At 31.9% G+C, this 18,386-nt stretch overlaps 1 protein-coding gene and 1 long non-coding RNA gene across 3 annotated transcripts in view; one reads left to right on the top strand and one right to left on the bottom strand.

Annotated features, from left to right (window-relative positions):
• LOC111622933 overlaps positions 1-18,386 on the top strand; it is a 52,457-nt gene that overhangs the window by 25,160 nt on the left and 8,911 nt on the right. For both annotated transcript variants that reach the window (XR_002756366.1, XR_002756367.1), the window contains exon 2: positions 5,103-5,175. This is a non-coding gene — a long non-coding RNA (uncharacterized LOC111622933). The remainder of the gene's footprint in view (positions 1-5,102; positions 5,176-18,386) is intronic.
• LOC111622929 (histone-lysine N-methyltransferase 2A-like) overlaps positions 4,309-18,386 on the bottom strand; it is a 65,479-nt gene continuing 51,401 nt past the window's right edge. The window contains exons 22-28 of the mRNA XM_023365396.1: positions 12,640-12,720; positions 12,428-12,558; positions 12,126-12,361; positions 11,921-12,050; positions 11,730-11,825; positions 5,273-5,340; positions 4,309-5,199 (exon numbers count right to left, since the gene is read on the bottom strand). Of these exons, the coding sequence (XP_023221164.1) occupies positions 5,094-5,199; positions 5,273-5,340; positions 11,730-11,825; positions 11,921-12,050; positions 12,126-12,361; positions 12,428-12,558; positions 12,640-12,720 (848 nt within the window). The 3' untranslated portion in view covers positions 4,309-5,093. The remainder of the gene's footprint in view (positions 5,200-5,272; positions 5,341-11,729; positions 11,826-11,920; positions 12,051-12,125; positions 12,362-12,427; positions 12,559-12,639; positions 12,721-18,386) is intronic.

The following is an 18,386-nucleotide window of genomic DNA, read 5'->3' as shown; positions in this document are numbered from 1 at the left end:
GCGACCCTTCGCGAGATATAAGCCTCTGAAATAATAAATTCCTATTANTCATTTGTTTTTCTTACTACAGTTATTTTTTTTAATGTATTACTTGGCTTTAATTTGAGTATGTTTTTCGCGTTGGAACGAATTATTTGGTTTTACATGTAATCGTATGGGAAAAGATGATCCACCTTACGACATTTTCATGATACGATCTCAGTTTCGGAACAGATTAATTTCGTATCCTGAGGTACCACTGTAATAGGAAAAAAAATATTGTTAGTTTAATCGAGATCATCCACTATGGAGAAAATGACATATACTATGGACAAAATGACACATTACGTAAGGCAAAATGACATACACGTCAAAACTATAAAATTACTGACAAAGTTCACAAATGAAAAGCTTGGCTCTTTTAGAAACGTCAGCGCAAGAAGCGTGAGCCCAACGAAAACAATTTATGCACCGTAACCAGTCTTCTCCAGGCTTAGATAGGGAAAAAATATCATTGCAATATATGCATGGACAATCTTCTTCATCATCATGAGAGTTACCAGGAAAATTTTTTTCCTCCAGTAACTTTTTAGTAATGTTTCGTCTCCTTTTCTCTGGCGGAGCTTTTGACTCATTTTTTGATTTAATTGCCTTTATATTAGGAATAGAAGTTAAAACTAAAGAGGTTTGTCGAATCACGTGATTCGTTGCAAGTTTTTTTGTTATGTGAAAGATAATAAGTTTGTAAATAATACGTAGGAAAGGAAATAAAGTTTTATACTAAAATTTCTTTTAAACAATAATGAAAGACTTTTTTGAAAGCCATTTTTTATAATTAATAAAACGTTAAGAGGTTAAGTGCTACAACAAATTCTTGAAAGTTGAAATAAAAGCTACACAAATAGATAAAATAGTGAAAAACTTACCATCTATACAAAAAACTTGTTGCGAGGAAAAAACTCATAACGTATCATTTCTTGTCGTCGGCCATGACACCCGGGCGAATGAGAGGAGTGCGTTCACATTTTGACAGGTTAGTAAAAGCCGCTCGGATAACGTGCTATCATGGTCAGTTGTGCGCTTGAGACCGACAAATTCGAATTATGTTGCCTATGTCATTTTGTCCGTATTTCCCCTACTTTAGCATTTCTCTAATCCAAAGTTACACTTACCGGACTTCAACATTACCTATGCAAGGCCACTTGATCGCTTCGCTAGCGAAGCGATCAAGTGGCCTTGGTGTATGATTGATTAATTTTCCTATCGTTTTAATTAATTTTAATAACACAGATGTATGATCAATATTTTCAATAAATATTGTATTAAATAATACAAATGTTTTAATCCCAATCATCACTTTATTTATTTCCTCCAAACATATTTATGTAGCTAAAATTAGTTTTAACTAATGTTCAAAGTTAAAACTAGTTTTATCTAAAATCCAAATATGTACAGCAGTAAATTCTATCAATAGTTATAACTAGAAAATTCTAGATGTAGCAAAGACATCCAGCATAAACTAGTTAAAACGCGTCCTAACTAAAAACTGGTTTTGACTGCAACATATAGATTAACATAAGTCTATATAGATTAACATATACTATGACCATAATAACTCCTTGTGTAGTTTTTCATTTTAATTTATTTTACTCTTTTCGCCCTGTTAGCTCTAAAAAACTTTTATCAAGCCCATCCTGTTTTGACCAGACTTATAACGGGACGGTCGGGAGGTGAGGTACTAGTCCAAACATATTGGGGACAAACAGCCTATGAAAAATTCCTGATGTTTTTGGCCGCCCGGATTAGATCCCACGGGCAGAGATACACGGGGAAGGCTATGGGGGCTTAAGCAATCCCCGTTGACAAAAATTTTAGTTTATTTGTTCGAATTTCAAAAGGTGTTTTTAAAAATATGTACGATGGCAAAAGCAGTTTACTGAACTTATCCCAATATAATCGTCGTGGTCATGTTACTAAAAGCTTAGTGCCGTTTTGGTACTTCTGGATCCGACATTGATTCCGAGTCCCTCCAACAGAGGTAGGCTGACTCCTTAACCGCATGATCATCCGGCCAATCAAACTTTGATATTGTGGTACTACGAAAAGTTTTGCTCTGGTTGGAAATCGGTTAGAGTACACGGGACACCAGGCTGTGATCTATTCACACGCAGTCTGTGCGACACTGATGCTCGTTGTCATATACAGCATAGTCTAGAAACAAACGTCTACGCCAAGGCTGATACAGAGATGGGCAAGGTGAGCCCAAGGCATAATTGTTAGGTTGGCCACTGGTCTACGTATAGTAGACCAGTGGCCAACCTAACAATTATGTACAGATAACGATGATACTTCAGAGTACAACCACCTAACGATGATACTTCAGAGTACAACCACCAGTGGCCGATTGGATACATAGTTACCAACCATCAATGTTTTGTATGCTCTATCAGTGGACAGACCGCTTTTCCTTTTTAAAGACTATTTTTATGTTTATCACATAAACACTATTTAACGAGCCTAATATCAATATATACGCCGAAGACATTGTAGGTTGGTATATGTATGAGAATTTTAGCTCAAATGTGATAATTTTAAAAGGCATATAAGATAAATTACATCTTCAAGTCTGGTACCAGAATTAATTTCCCAATTTATTGAAAAGCTGAGGTTTCACTTTACCTGTCTGAGAAATAGCTTTGTTGACAAGTTTTGCAATAATTGGACAATTCTATCTGGGTGCATAATTATTTTGTCAATGAAAGTAACTGAACAAATATATTATTTTCAGATTATAATAACTGATTAAAAGTGGTCATTCTTGTACATTATAAAATTATATTACAGTATATGAGAATGAAAAAAAAGTATGACAGGTCAAGTGCTGTCTGGGCAATCAAAATATTAAACTTCAAAAACATTCTTTTAATAATTATTTTCTAAATTTACAAAATATAAGGACAAACGATATATTATAAACAATATGTCTAGAACATTTTACATTAATAAGATAACTGCTGTATATGCAGAGAAAGGAAAGAAACTACTGTATATATTGATGCTAGAGCTTTGATAGAAGCAAAAAAAAACATGGTAGAAATGATGGAGATAACTGATAATTTTTATAAAATTGGAATGAAAGTTATTGAACCTGATTCCTCAAATATAATAAGTTTACATTACTGTGAAGCGGAATTTCAAAAATGATGACTTTCCAAAGACAACCATTAAAAGAGAGAATTCTAATTTGTTTCAAGGTCAAGGATTTGTAAAATGTAACTAGAAAAAAGCAGTTGCAAATGAGCAAAGTTATTGTAACTCAAAATAATACTTTAGTCATTGTTTTCAGTTTTTATATTTTTATATAGAGGATACAATTTTAATTGTCTTTTTTGTCTTGTGTTATAATAATTTTTTACGTAACTTTCATTACACAGATTTTTATTTCACACTAAATTTCAAATAATGTAGTTTTTTAACCTTAGTGTGATAATTAATTAATTTCAGATAAATTAAATTAAATAGGATAAAATTGAAGCAAATATATATTTTGAACTTAACTCAAGATTTGCCCAATACATTTTAGGCAAAGTATGAAATTAAAAGTATTTTTGATTCTTTTATTTAATATGTAAACTTAGTTAAAAAGTAGAAATGCAATAAAATTAAATATTTTTAAAAATATAATAACTTCTATTAGTAATACTAACATTTTACCAGTCTTCTATAAACCTATAATAAGCAATATTTTTGTATGTTTAATCTTGTAAATCTCATTATATATAAGTAACTAATATATAGGGAAACAAAAACTTTTTTAAAGACTTATTTATTCCTGAACTTAGAATTTGGTACAAAGTTGATTGCTCTGTTTTGCTTTTTAACAGAATATGTACTCATTATATGTTAACTGAGACATGAGACACTCATAAATTTCAGGAATAAAAATTAAAGTTACACTAAATACAGTCTGATAAAACGTTTCTCAAAATTCAGGAACGTAAAAGATGAAATTCTAAAAAACACTCAAAATATTGCTTAAAAACAATTCATGCACACTTTATATTTACAAACTGTGTCCAAATTGATTTCAATATTTTGGTAATTAATGCAATTAATATAATTTTTTTAAAAACTGACTTTCTAATTAGCTAAACCAAAATCATATTTTAGAATATTTAATGGAAATTTTTGTATTCAATCTAAAATTGATTTGGTATGCACCATTTTTCAATTAGGAATAATTAAAACAGAATTTTTTAAAATTCATTACACACAAAATATCACAGTATACTCTTTTAATTAAAAATATTTTTATAATTATTTTAAACATAATATCAGAGAAAGAAATAATGCAAGTGTAAAAATTTTTTATACTCTAAAATGAAACATTCTCAATGGAGATGTATGGCAATATATATATATATATATATGACAAATAAATTTAATTTCTATTTACAAAGGATTCAATTCACAAGAAGTCTTCTTGATGTTTATATAAATATGAAACATATTTCAAATACACCATAATAATAAAAAGGCACTTTTTAAACTTTGAAGACATTATTAGAAAGGAAATTTACATTTACAATAAACAAGTATATGATATACATAAAAAAGGAAAAACTTTCTTTGCCATGAGAGCTATATACATGTTAAGATTAATTTTTACTTGATGATTGGTCAATCTTAAGACTTGTTTTGGCCCTCTGCTACAATTTGCATAGATTTAACAAAAGAATGATAAAATATGTTTATTTAATTGAGATGACTGCTGTACAATGATTATGAAAGTATATATATATATCTGATTACTGTACACATGTTTATCTCTAAAAATTCTATGTAGTAAAAATCTCTTACAGAAAAGTTGATGATGTCACTGACACACCGCATTATAAAATTTCCTAGACTTACAGCCTAACAAAAAGAGAGAAGCAGTCTGGAAGAGTGCCCTTCTTTGTTAAGTTCAAGTCTAAAAATTCTACTTTAATTTATTATCAAAAATTTTGTTTAAGAATAATTATTGTGCAATATTTGTTATATTACAATATATACAATACAGTGTTATATTTATAATTAAAGCTACATTTCGCTGAAACTAGCTGCAATTATTTTTAATTTAGATATTTCCGGCATCTTTTGGAACCACAAGTACAGGGAATTTTTTCATCTTCAATAGGAAATTTATAATTATAGGTGAGTTCTTCTCCTTTTAATATCCTAAAAAAGAAAATGCATGTCATAATTTTAAATAATTTAATTTATTTTATCAATAATTAATTAAAATAATTACCTTTTCAATGCAAATATTACAATATGTTTCTTTCCATCGACATTTATGACCTTGGAATAACAATTAGGCTAAAAAAAAGTTAATTATAAAAATGTTATTATATTTGCTTATTTTGTATATTATATCTATTACATTTTACTTTGCCACATATTAAATTACTTCACACTATGTAATAATAAAAAAATTAAATGCCCTTGCTCAGTTTTAAATCAAATAACAGACAAATTGTTAACTTATATATGAGTATTTGCATAAAAACATTTTTTGAGTATTTGGCCAGTTAGGCAATATACAAACAACTGGATTAAAAAAATTACAAATAAAAATTATAAATGTAAATTTTATTTTTATTCAGACTACTATTTCAGATAGAACAGAACACAAATTAGCATATAACAATATTAAAAAAATCTGTAATAATAAATTGTGCTTTGTATCTTCCAACTTTTATCAACTTAATACAAACATTTTTTACACTTATAAGACTATCTACTTTTAACTATTCACTTCATTATTCTACCTGAACCTACAACAGCATGAAATACCAATATTTGAAGGACGTAACAAATTTGATTTATTCATCCAAAACCCCTTTCAGTGATAATGCTAAATTAGGATTTTATATTACTGTATTTGATAATCTTTATTAATTGTTTTAATACAGTAGAAGTTTTTCAAAGGACCAATTTAAAAACTTCTTAAATAGAAATGAAAATAATCTGTATTTATTTAAATATTTGTCTAATGTAGTCTGCTTCATCCATTTTGTTATGTAACACAAAAATACATTTTTTATAATAAAAACTCTCCCGTGGTCACCACCTGGTCGGGGTGGGAGAGCCTAGTAATTTTACTGAACCATAGAGCAATGTAGGCTGGAGCACTAGCTCCTGGTAGGGACACCCATGCCAGTAAGGTCTATGGGGAGAAATGAAGCTAAGAGTGACCACACCCACATTCTGTGGAGATAATTATCATGGTAGTAACCAGATCAAAGTGTGATACTGGCTTGGATGTTGCCCGGGCTAACAAGGCTCACATTCGAAAAATAGGCTGCAGTCTCCCTTGGTTACCGGTGGCGAAAGCAGCGCCGGCCCAAGCATGGCTACTGCAATGCCCTCAACAGATGTGAGGAATCAACCTAGCCTTGGTGTTTCTGTGGCAATGCATCCACAGACCACAAAGGCTGGAAAACCACGCCAACGGATGAAATGGACAACAGAAATGAACGAGTTTATCATCCGCACTTACTACACCATCACAAGACTCGAAACAAACATGACAGCATACAGACAACAACTACACCACATATTCACACAACAATATCCTCACCTCACTGTCACCGAACAAAGGGTTGTTGATCAAAAACGAACAATTATACACAACAACCTTATCCCACAAACAACACTTGAACTTATCAAACAACAGGTTGCTGATCAAATACATCAACAGACAGAAACATTTAACATTAATGAAGATCACGTAACCTGTCAGGATAATCCAGCAACAAGCACTGATTACAGCACACACACAACAAGTACCACTAATGATACTGCAGGCACTTCCCCATCCATCACTGATAACGTAGACATAGAATTAGTTAATACACTCTCACTTATATTTCAGGAAACACTCACTAAATATACTGGTACAGATCCCACACAAAGACCACGAATACCAAAAATCAACACGTCAAAGGCAGTAGGAAAAACACTAGATTATGTAAACACTCACTTACTACCAAACTACATTCATTCAATTTCTACACTCTCAGACATTCATACATTAGTTTATGCTGGGGCAGTCACAGTAGTAACACACCATGGACTGAAAATACACTCACAGACAGACACACACAAAACACAATTCTATCACAAGCCTGCCTGGCAGAGAAGAATAGAAACACAAATAAATGACATTAGACAGCAATTAGGCAGGCTGACACAATACACTAAAAACAACATAACACCCAAATTAAAGAAACAACTCAAAAACATTTTCAAGAAAATTAAAACACACACAAAACATGAACATCACAACACACACATTACAGAATACATCGATACACTAAAACAAAAACTCGCAGCCAAAGCACGTAGACTCAAACGATACAAAACATGTACACTACGAAAACAACAAAATAAATTATTCACAAACAATGAAAAACTTTTCTACAGACAAATCAGTACCAAAACAAACACTGATACACAGCACAGTGGCACACCAACAGAAGAAGAACTCACAACTTATTGGTCTTCTCTTTGGTCCAATGCTGTTACACACAATGCTGATGCAGGCTGGATCAAGGAGGAGAACAGAAACTTGCATAACATACCAAGTATGCCCTGTGCTGAAATAAACATACACGACATTCGCTACGCTGTTAACAGAACACACAACTGGAAGACACCTGGTGTAGACAACATTCACAATTTCTGGTACAAAAAGTTTACATCACTGCACCAGGAACTAGCTAAACATCTAACACACATCATCATCAATCCACAAGACATGCCAAAATTTCTTACTCAGGGCATCACCTACATGAAACCTAAAAACAACACCACCATAGACCCCACACAATACAGACCAATTACATGTCTTCCAACACTCTACAAATTATTGACATCCTGTATCACAAACAATATACAAACATGTTGAAGAACATGACATTCTTACAGAACAACAAAAAGGTTGCCGTAGAAATCACAGGAGATGCAAATGTGAACCAGAGGGGAGGTCAGAGATCGCCCGCCTCTGTCACTAGTCAGGATGAAACGTCAGGTGAGTGAAGGGAGAGTTGCTTGGGGTCAACAATAAGGTGAAGGGCGTAATCGAGTAAAGGAGTCTACCATATTTTTAACAAATAAAAACACAATTTATTATACGGAAACTGACAACTTACTACACACTATACAAAATAAGCTAGTACTGGTAACTCTACAGATAAACACAGATGTCGGCCTCTCGGGTGGACCGATCTAAGATAGTATTCGTTTGATAAACACAACGCTCTGAAGGAGCAGGTTAACCAGGGCGGCAACTAGAAAGAAGAGACTGTGCAGTTTATTGATGTAGAAAAATCGAACCGAGCTGTTTAAACGAGCGAGAGCGAGTTCACCGAGTTTCCATACCTCTAGAGAGAGTTCCCGACGACTATGGATAATCTGGACCCACTACTACATGAGTTCCTGGAAACAGTGAGTACTAAAGTTATTTATGTGACTGAAGTCACATAAATAACTTTTTTTCAGTTCACTAAAGTGACTGAAGTTATTTAGGGCACTAAATAACTTCAGTCGCAACTTAAGCGCTGATCGGAGATAGATCTTCGGAGATCGGACTTCGTCAGGTTTGGAGAATCGGGCCGATGTCGTTAGTCCTGCGTTCGTTAAGCGACTCCCCCGAGAGGGGGTAAGAATGGCCTTTTATCTGTTTTAGTGGGGAATTTCCACCACGTGATCGGATGTTCATGAGTTAAAGGTTATAGGTGTTCCAGGGAACTATAACAAATGACGACATTTAGATGCTAACTGTAAACCTTCTTGCAAGATGAGATGCAAGTTCTGCAGAGAACAATGGATGTTGCGAGTATATTTGTTCTCCAGAAAATCTCTTGTATCTTCTGATAAGACAAAGCTAGACCCCACATTGCTAAGGGTACACAGGCTCGATTTTAAAGACAGTATCATCTGTGATCTGCCATGGTCTGCAAGAAGCCCTGACATAAATCCAATTGAAAATATTTGATGATATTTAAAGAGAAAAATGATCAAATTAGTTTTCTGAACTGTCAACCAGCTTCTAGCAAAAGAACAGAATTCCATTAAAAAAGTATGCCATTAGTAGAATCAATATCTCAAAATTGCTGAATAAATTACAAAATGTAGGGAGGCAACAAAATATTAATATAAACTTACAGGATACAAGCTTTTTTAGTTTTGCAGATTTCTGATTTGAAACCAATTAATGCTTATATGTACAGTATTTAGCGTACATGCCAAAAAGTAAAACATGCAGTAAATATTAATTCTCTTCCTATTGTATTATTGTCCCCATTTTTATGTCTCTACTGATCTTTGTAAGCATAATGTTAGCAATATGTGCAAGGGTATAAACTTTGCATTTTACATATATAGTGAAAACTGTTTAGGTGACCACCTGCATTCGACGGGCACCCGTCAAAATGGGCAAAAATTTCTGGCACGGAATAGTTTATCCATAGAGTCTTCGTATAAGTTACCTGTATTAAACGGCTACCTGTGTAACACGACCGCGGGCACTGATTTTTGGTCCGAAACAACATACAACACCTGTAATAAGCGAATGTATCTGGTCTAAACTCTCATTCAAACCCATCCTGGGCACTTCTCCCATCCTTGAAATTAGGTACAGGTGTTAATAAATTAGTCTAGCAACAAAGGAAATTCATTTTAGTTTGTTGGAAAATGTCCGAAAAATGAAAGAAATGCAAAGTGCTGTTGTTAGAAGATCGTGTTAAAATTATCAGAGAAAGTGAAAATGGTTTATCACAACAGCAATTAGTGGCGAAGTTTAACTGGGAAAATGAAATTTATTTTACCATACACCTACAGTATTTTCCTTAGTGGTATAAAATATTGTACACAAATACTGTAGGTTGATACAGAAACTATTTATCGCACATGTACTGTTTATAAGCTTCAAAAAAAAAATAAAATAAAATAATAATAATAATAATAATAATAAATAAATAAAATAAATTTTATCAAAAGATGAGATCAACCGATTAATTGTATCGTGTACAATATTTTATACCATTAAGGAAAATATTGTACACGATACAATTAATCGGTTGATCTCATCTTTTGATAAAATTTATTTTATTTATTATTACTATTATTATTATTATTATTATTTTTTGAAGTTTATAAACAGTACATGTGCGATAAATAGTTTCTGTATCAACCTACATTATTGTTTTTTGAATACTTTGCATGCAAAAATTATTTGGATATTATTTTTCTAAAAATATCGTGGAAATAAACACATTAATGCAAAAATCAGTTTTACAGGCAACCTTCCTTTTTCAATTCCGCAATGACAATCGTGGAATGTAATGAAATTGTATAATGAAACATAATAATAAAATCGTTTTATTATTAACTAGCAGGTGGGCCCGGCGTTGCTCGGGCAAAAGTAACGATAACTAAGATAAAGATTATTACGTTACAGTCAACCTTACCCGTTTTCACAGAATGCAAGAATTGGGTCCCCTTAGAGAATTTTTAGATGGGTCTAAAAATATGTTCGATTTCCCGCAAAAACGAAAAAACTGCATCTGCGTATCGCACGTCGCTTTCTCTTAACAATTCCATTGTTACGTAAGATTTCCATTGTTGACACTTCCATTGTTACTTAAAACTTTTATTGTTACTTAAAACTTCCATTGTTACTTAACACTTCCATTGTTACTTAGCACTTCCATTGTTACCTAACACCGCCATTGTTACTTAACACTTCCATTGTTGATGGAAGTGTTAAGCCTTAATCCTGTCTTTCTCCCCCCCGGGAGGAATTTCAAAAAATCCCTTCTTAGTGTGCGTTTTCGTGACGTACCCTAACTGTGTACCAAATTTCAGCTTCCAACTCCTAACCGTTTGGGCTCTGCACTTATTATTATTATCATCAACCCGTCTCAATTATATATAGATTAATAATTTTTCTTATTGTACTTAAGAAACTGTATTTTTTAATATTTAACATTATTTTTAAAGTTAAAATAAGATTAAACTAACGAATATCAAAACCAAAGTGATGTAGAGATAACGACGCGCTTGTATATCGATGGTGTAATACACGTAACTGAAGAGTGAACGAAAACAACCGAGTCGAATTAATTAAGTCGGAAAAATGAAAGTGTGCATTATAATCGAGAAAATGCGACTATTGTATTAATCTTTAAAATATTGGTATTAAATCTGTCTTATAAAATCATGACGACTCCTGTAAATCGAATTACAGTATCCGATAAGAATAAAATACAATACTAATATAGCCCTATCGCTGAAAAAATTTGCTTATTTTTGCTCATCTCCAATTTTGCTTAGTAGAAATGGCTAAAAAGTACGGAAATATGCTATTACAGGACCACCTGTCTAAAAGACCACTTTTTGAAGGAACCATGGGTGGTCACCAAAGACAGGTTTTACTGTATAAACAAAGTTACTTTAATCCAAAATTTTTTGGTTGACAGTCTCACAGCACTTCTAGTTAGAAAATTAAGACTTTATTGCACAAATTGAACAAGTGTTATACAAATGTATTTTGGGTTGTTGTAAACACCTGTTCAATTTGTGCCATGAGACTGTTAACCAAAAAGTTTTTGGATTAAAGTGACTTCATATACATATAGAATATACAGCATCCATATCACGTTTTGCATTTTATGTTGTATATAAAAAGAAAGTACACTTACTTCACAAGAATGATTAATAAATCTTGCAGCATTTCCATGCATAGTGGCATCAACTACTTCATTATCATCTATACGAAACATATAGCATCCGATACCCTGCAATAAACAATAAATTTAAAATAATAATTAAACACAGAAAGTAAAATTTTAATATTGAAGAAAAACAATTGCATATTTTATAAAGTGCTCACTTTGCTTTCATAATAAGCTTCTCGACTATCAGTTAGAATGCTCCGAATGACTTCACCTGCATATTCAATTATCATTTCTCCAGCATCAATATTTCTTTTACAGAAAAGTCCACGCCCATGAATTTGTGACCTTTATAAATATATTCATTTTTTAAATATATTTAAAATTAAAACCAGTTTTTCAATAAAACCTAAAAATCTATACCTATAAACTCCTACAGCTTCCTTAGCACTGTTCTTCAAATGTCTAAAGCGCATAGCCATTGGCAAATCTATGCTGGTTGCTCTGCGAGATGATTTGTGTTTCATCTCTTCATCACGTAAATAAGGTTGATATTGTGGAGGACAGCGATGCTTTGAAGCTAAGAAATTAAACATATCATAATCTTTCCTAGTTAGAAAAGGCTCAGATCGAGCACATCCAGTTGGGTTTAATGGTAACTGGAAAAAAGTTTATAAATTACATTTATATTATAGTTTCCCTCAATATTAAATTTCAGCACTTACCTCCTCTTCTTCAGGATGAGGAGGATGAAATAGGAAGTTATAATTCACACAATTTTTTGCACCAGGCAGTTGCTCTAATAAATATCTTACAGCATTATTAGTGAGACCCATTACAGAAAGTCCATCTATACCTATTAAATAATACATTTTATTATTATTATTATAACTAAAATTTTGTATGATTGAATATTTATTTCATAAAATTTACTTACCATTCTGACTTATATTCTTTCTCTTAAGATGAGCAGCTGTGCATGCATCTTGTACTTGATCCAGAACATTCTTCCATGCTTCTGTATTATGAAACATTTTCAAAATGAATTTGATATTAATATAAGATTTTTTTTTAATAAAATATTTATCAATAAATAGTAAATAAATAGTTCTGTTGTAATTAGGAAGACAATATAATTTTTCAAACATTCTCAAAATGTCAAATGTCTCTTTACCAAAAAGTAATTTTTACACTTAAAAATCCTATATAAGTTTCAAAAATAATAAATATAAATGAAATTCTTTAATTACTGAATTAAATCCAGATACAAAATATTGCTTAATAAATTGCAATCAAATAAATATTTTAGTACACTTGAATTAAAATTAAATTAAATCATAATTGTAACTAAAGATAGAAACTGGATTCTAAAAATTACATTTTATTATACAGTAGAGCATTGATTATCCAAAACAATTCGGGACTGGGGTTGTTTGGATAACTGATCATGTACGAAAAAAAATTAACCTATCCTGTGTTGAAAATTTTCTCCATTGTGTATCACTTTGCGTTGAATTTTCGTTGATTTTAAGCCTATTGAACATTTTTTTAAAAATAATACTTGTGGCTATTGTATCATTAAAAATTATTTCTTTTATTTTGCACAAACAAAATAAATATATTGAAAAATAAAAAAAAAACACACCACACACACACAAAACAAGCAAAACTCATAATGAGAAAAAAATGTGTCGTTCAAATACTGGTGCGTCCTTAAGTACTCTGTCATGGTTGCGCCAGTGCTGCCAGCTAAAACATGCATACCAACAAAAATAATATTGAAGGATCCCAAGATATAGCCAAATATTTGAGTGTCACAGCACTAGCGAAAATTTGAATTTGCCAAATGGAACGTTTTTAGTTAATCAATCCTCTACTATATTAAATTTTGAGTTCTTTATTCAAGATTTTGTGTATTATTTTTAGTTTAAATACTTACAAGGAGAGGACATGGCTGGCTATCCACCAATTTTGATCAGCTTGACATAATGAAAGTACATTGAAAATGAGTGAATATATACCTAAGGTTTTCATCCAATGTACCTTGCAAATATTAATTTTCAATGTTTGAAAATTCAAAAGTTTGTAGTGAATGGTTATAAGCCATAATAGACGATACATTCCACACCTGCTGCATATTATAGTTTGTTAAATGATCATTAATTAACAGTGGCTACCAAACAGGTATTGTTCTGGCATTGATTCTCAGAAATTTTTAAAATATTTTTTTATATTTTTAATACTTTTTAATTAGGTAAAAATTATAGAATTTTTAAATTTGTATATTTAATAAAATACTATACCAGGTTTTTCAATAAGTTTTGTCGTTCGATAAGAAAAACACGATTTTATGGTTTGAAATACATTTTATTATTCAATATAATCTCCCTGAACTTCAATACACTTGTTCCAGTGATCTTCTAATTTATGGATTCCATCCCTAAAGTGAGAATCCGGAAGACTGTCGAAATACACATCCACGGCTGCTATTACCTCTTTGTTCGATGAAAATCGTTTCCCACGCATGAATTTTTTTAGATGTGAGAACAGCCAGAAGTCAGAGGGAGCTAAATCTGGCGAATAGGGAGGATGTTGCAACAATTCGTATTTTAATTTACTGATTTTCGCAATGGTTTTTTGAGCTGTGTGAGAGGGGGCGTTGTCTTGATGAAAAATGATTTTTTTCTTTTTTAAACCAGGTCTTTTCTCACGAATTTTTACATCTAGCTGGTCCAAAAGGTTACAATAATAATCTGAGTTTATTGTTTTACCAGTTTGGAGGTAATCCACAAACAAAATTCCTTTTGCATCCCAAAAAACTGATGCTAACACCTTCTTGGCCGATTTCTGGACCCTAACACGCTTCGGAGCCGAAGTACCGGGTTCACACCACTCTTTAGCCTCTTGTTTTGATTCAGGATCATGGTGGTAGACCCATGTCTCATCCATAGTGATGAAACGACGCACAAAATCCTTTTTATCCTTTCTAAAACGCTCCAAATGTTGCTGAGAAAGTTGCATTCGAATGTGTTTTTGTTCCATAGTTAACGAATGCGGCACCCATTGTGCACACAGCTTTCTGTAACCCAAAACTTCAGCCAAAATATTGCTCACACTGCCTAACGAAATCCCTAGGGCTTCTACTAAATCTCTCTCGGTTAATCGACGATCTTCCAAAACCATATGCTGTATTTTTGCTACGATTTCTGGTGTTGATGCACTTTTTGGACGCCCTTCACGTGGATCGTCTTCAAGACTCGTACGACCACGTTTAAATTCAGCAACCCATCTTTCTACTGTTCTGATTGAAGGTGAAGAGTCCTTATACACTTTTAACAATCGTTCATGAATTTGTTTTGGTGCTACACCTTCCAAAAATAAGAATTTTATCACTGCACGATATTTGATTTTTTCCATCGTAAAAAAATACGACACGTCGACTTTGAACAGCTGCAAATATACGAGTTGACGGATCTACTTGAAACTTGACACGTGTTTAAGAAATAGTAGTACTATTTATAGAGTAATAAAGTGACGCTCCTAATAGCGCCACCTCTTATCGAATGACAAAACTTATTGAACAACCTGGTATAAATAATTGAAAATAAATGACAGTATATTTATCGTACATCTTATTGTTAATTTTTAAATTTTATTATATTGGCTTACAACTTGTCAGATGATATACTTGTATATCATAAAATATGTAGAACATAAATATTTCTTACAAACTGTGCATTAACACTTGAATTGTCTCATTTCTTGAATGAATGGGAAACATATTTTATCATGTCTTTGGAAACTGGAGAGAATAAATGAATGAATTTTTATAGTATCTTCCCTAGTATATAATTGACATTTATTCTGCAAAATCTCAACAAAAGTTTGAAATTTCTTAATAAAACCAGCAGATGAGCCTGGCGTTGCCAGGACAGAAAACAACAACAAAGATTAAGATTATTAGATTATTTTATACTTCTAATCCTTCTATTCTAGTAGCCTGGGACACCCCCTAGTGGATGTTCTAGCAGCAGTGATGTCATTCTGTGGTATAAATAATAAATTCCTATTACAAATAAAAATAATATACTGAATTTCTCATGGCATACGCTTCTAAAATGCAGCCAAAAATAAAAAAAAACAGCAACAAATAGTAATCTACTGAATTTATTGTTAATTTAAATAATAGATAGGGGTGCCCCTAGTGGCCATTTTTGGCATACAGTGACAGAAAGAAAGAATCCAGTTTTTCAGCTTTATATAGTTAATGTTTCATTTGTTGGAAGAAATAGACATCACAAGGTTGACAATATGGAGTACAGTGATGAGGTTGCAGTTGCTATCATCATCTGTAAACAATGTTAAAATGTTAAATTAATATGCCTCAATGTCATTAATTTATTATAATCTTATTTCATCCACTAGTACATATTTATTAACAGAACTTATTAAACTGGCTTTAAGGATACTGCAACTCAGTTTCACAGATTAGAAAATTGTTTTATTTAATTTATAGGTAAATTAAATAAAACAATTTTCTAATCTGTTCTAATTGTTTTATTTAATTTATAGGTAAATTAAATAAAACAATTTTCTAATCTGTTCTAATTGTTTTATTTAATTTATAGGTAAATTAAATAAAACAATTTGACTATTGAGTGACTTTGTTAAAATCACCAAGGAAGACTTCAGTTGTTTTTTTCACCTTTGGTGGACAAATTGGGTACAAATATTGTATATTCATATGGATATTTGCAACCAGTTTGATTTGTATTTACTATAAAATCAGGATAAAAATGTAAAATTTTTTTTTGCAATTTGCTTCCAATACTTCTGTGCTTCTTTTAAAATAGTAGGTAGATCTAATTCATTTTTTGATTTTAATTTTGTAACCTTTCTTTGATGAATATAATTAGTAGTTTTGAATTAATAAATTCAAGACCAATCCATGTGATGATGTAAAGTAAAACTCTGACCTTCAAATTGGACAGCAGATTGTGAAGCCCGGTGCTCTAATATTTTCATTGTCACAGGTTGCATCTACTGTCAGGCTTCACAGAAGCAATCAAAATACCACTTGTCAATCATGTAAAATTTTTCTTTTACACCTCCTCCTTTTCAATTTTCTTTGTCCATTTTTATAGATCCTTTTTAGAATGAAGTGCATTACCTCCATTCTTTTGAATGGTTTATAAACTCCAATTAGGATGTTCTCTTATCAAATTCAGAATTTTAATTTTTGTGTCAAGTGCTATGTATTCTGCTTTCAATTTTTTAGATTCTAGCTCAATCTCACTCAATCAGACACAATTGAATACAAAGTGCTACTAGATGGAAGCAATTTTTCTGGTGAAGATGATTTCAATTTGTACAGAATGTCTTTTCCATCATCCTTTTCTGGGATGTTTTCTTCTGACAGGAATAATTCTTCTACCTCATCAAAATCCATTCTTTAAAAATGTCAATAACAGTTATAGGAAATTTTTCACCTAAAGCTGTTGCTTTTTTCAACATGATTTCATTTGCTGGTCCTTTAGTAACATTTAACTTTTCCAAAATTTGGGTACAAAATTTCAAGCCATCCATAATATCCTGTTTTTCATATGATGCAATAAATGCAAACTCGTTGCTTTCAATGTCAGTTGTCAATTCTTCACTCATTGATAGTCAATTACAAACATTTTCCTATGATGCTGCCATTTCACAAAATTTCTAATACTTATATTATTTTCTAATAATTCTATTACTACTTAATATTTTGAATTTTACAACTAACCTCAGATCCTGCTTTGCCTTTTTCAAAATAAAACCAAAATCACTAGAAATATGAAGGTTCTGATTCACAGTTGATTGAGTGACAGTTCTGATTGTTGACATAAGAATTAAATATGCAAATGCAAAATTCTATAATTTTTATTTAATTAAAAAATATTTTAAAAATTTTCAGAAATAGATGCCAGCACAATACCTATTCAGCAGCTGCTGTTAATTAATGATTTAACAGACTATGCTATGTGGTGTTTGTAGAATGTATCATATCATCTATTACAGCTTATAACCATTCACTACAAACTTTTTAAATTTTCAAACACCAAAAATTAATATTTGCAAGGCACATTGGATGAAAACCTCAGACATGTATTTGATCATTTTTGATATACCAGTACTTTCACTACATCCAAGCTAAACAAATGTGAAGACCCGAATGAGGTTGACTGAGAGGTCCAAATGAAGGGTATCGATTGGAAATTTAAAGAGCTCCTTTTCAGACGTGAATGGAAAGATTAGATGTCTCAATCAAACAATGAAATTTTTGTGTAAATTAGTTAAACAGGGAAAGGAATAAAGTCGAGGAAAAGTGACGAGAGAGGAATCGTATTCAGTCGCGACACTGACCTCTCCCGCACCCTCTATCAGGTTTTGAATTGTCACCAGGTGATAATGAGAGACCAATGGAGAGGTGACTTGGGGGAAAACAGTATAAAACCATTGTTTCAAGGACATTTTAGGTTCTTGGATGTGCAGTTTCTCCTCTCTTGGTCGTGCTCCAGATATATGAAAAACAAAACAGAACCTTTTGGACCTTGTGGAAACATCATTCTCTGGGTGACTCCTAGCGATCTACAGACTTGTCGGTTCGTCCAATGAGAAGCTGCCACAAGCCGTGATAAATGCCCCGAACCT

The sequence above is a fragment of the Centruroides sculpturatus genome, unplaced genomic scaffold (genome assembly GCF_000671375.1).
Source record: "Centruroides sculpturatus isolate CEXI.00-Female unplaced genomic scaffold, Cexi_2.0 scaffold282, whole genome shotgun sequence".
NCBI classification, from domain to species: domain Eukaryota; kingdom Metazoa; phylum Arthropoda; class Arachnida; order Scorpiones; family Buthidae; genus Centruroides; species Centruroides sculpturatus.
This window is presented reverse-complemented; position numbering and strand designations above follow the sequence as displayed.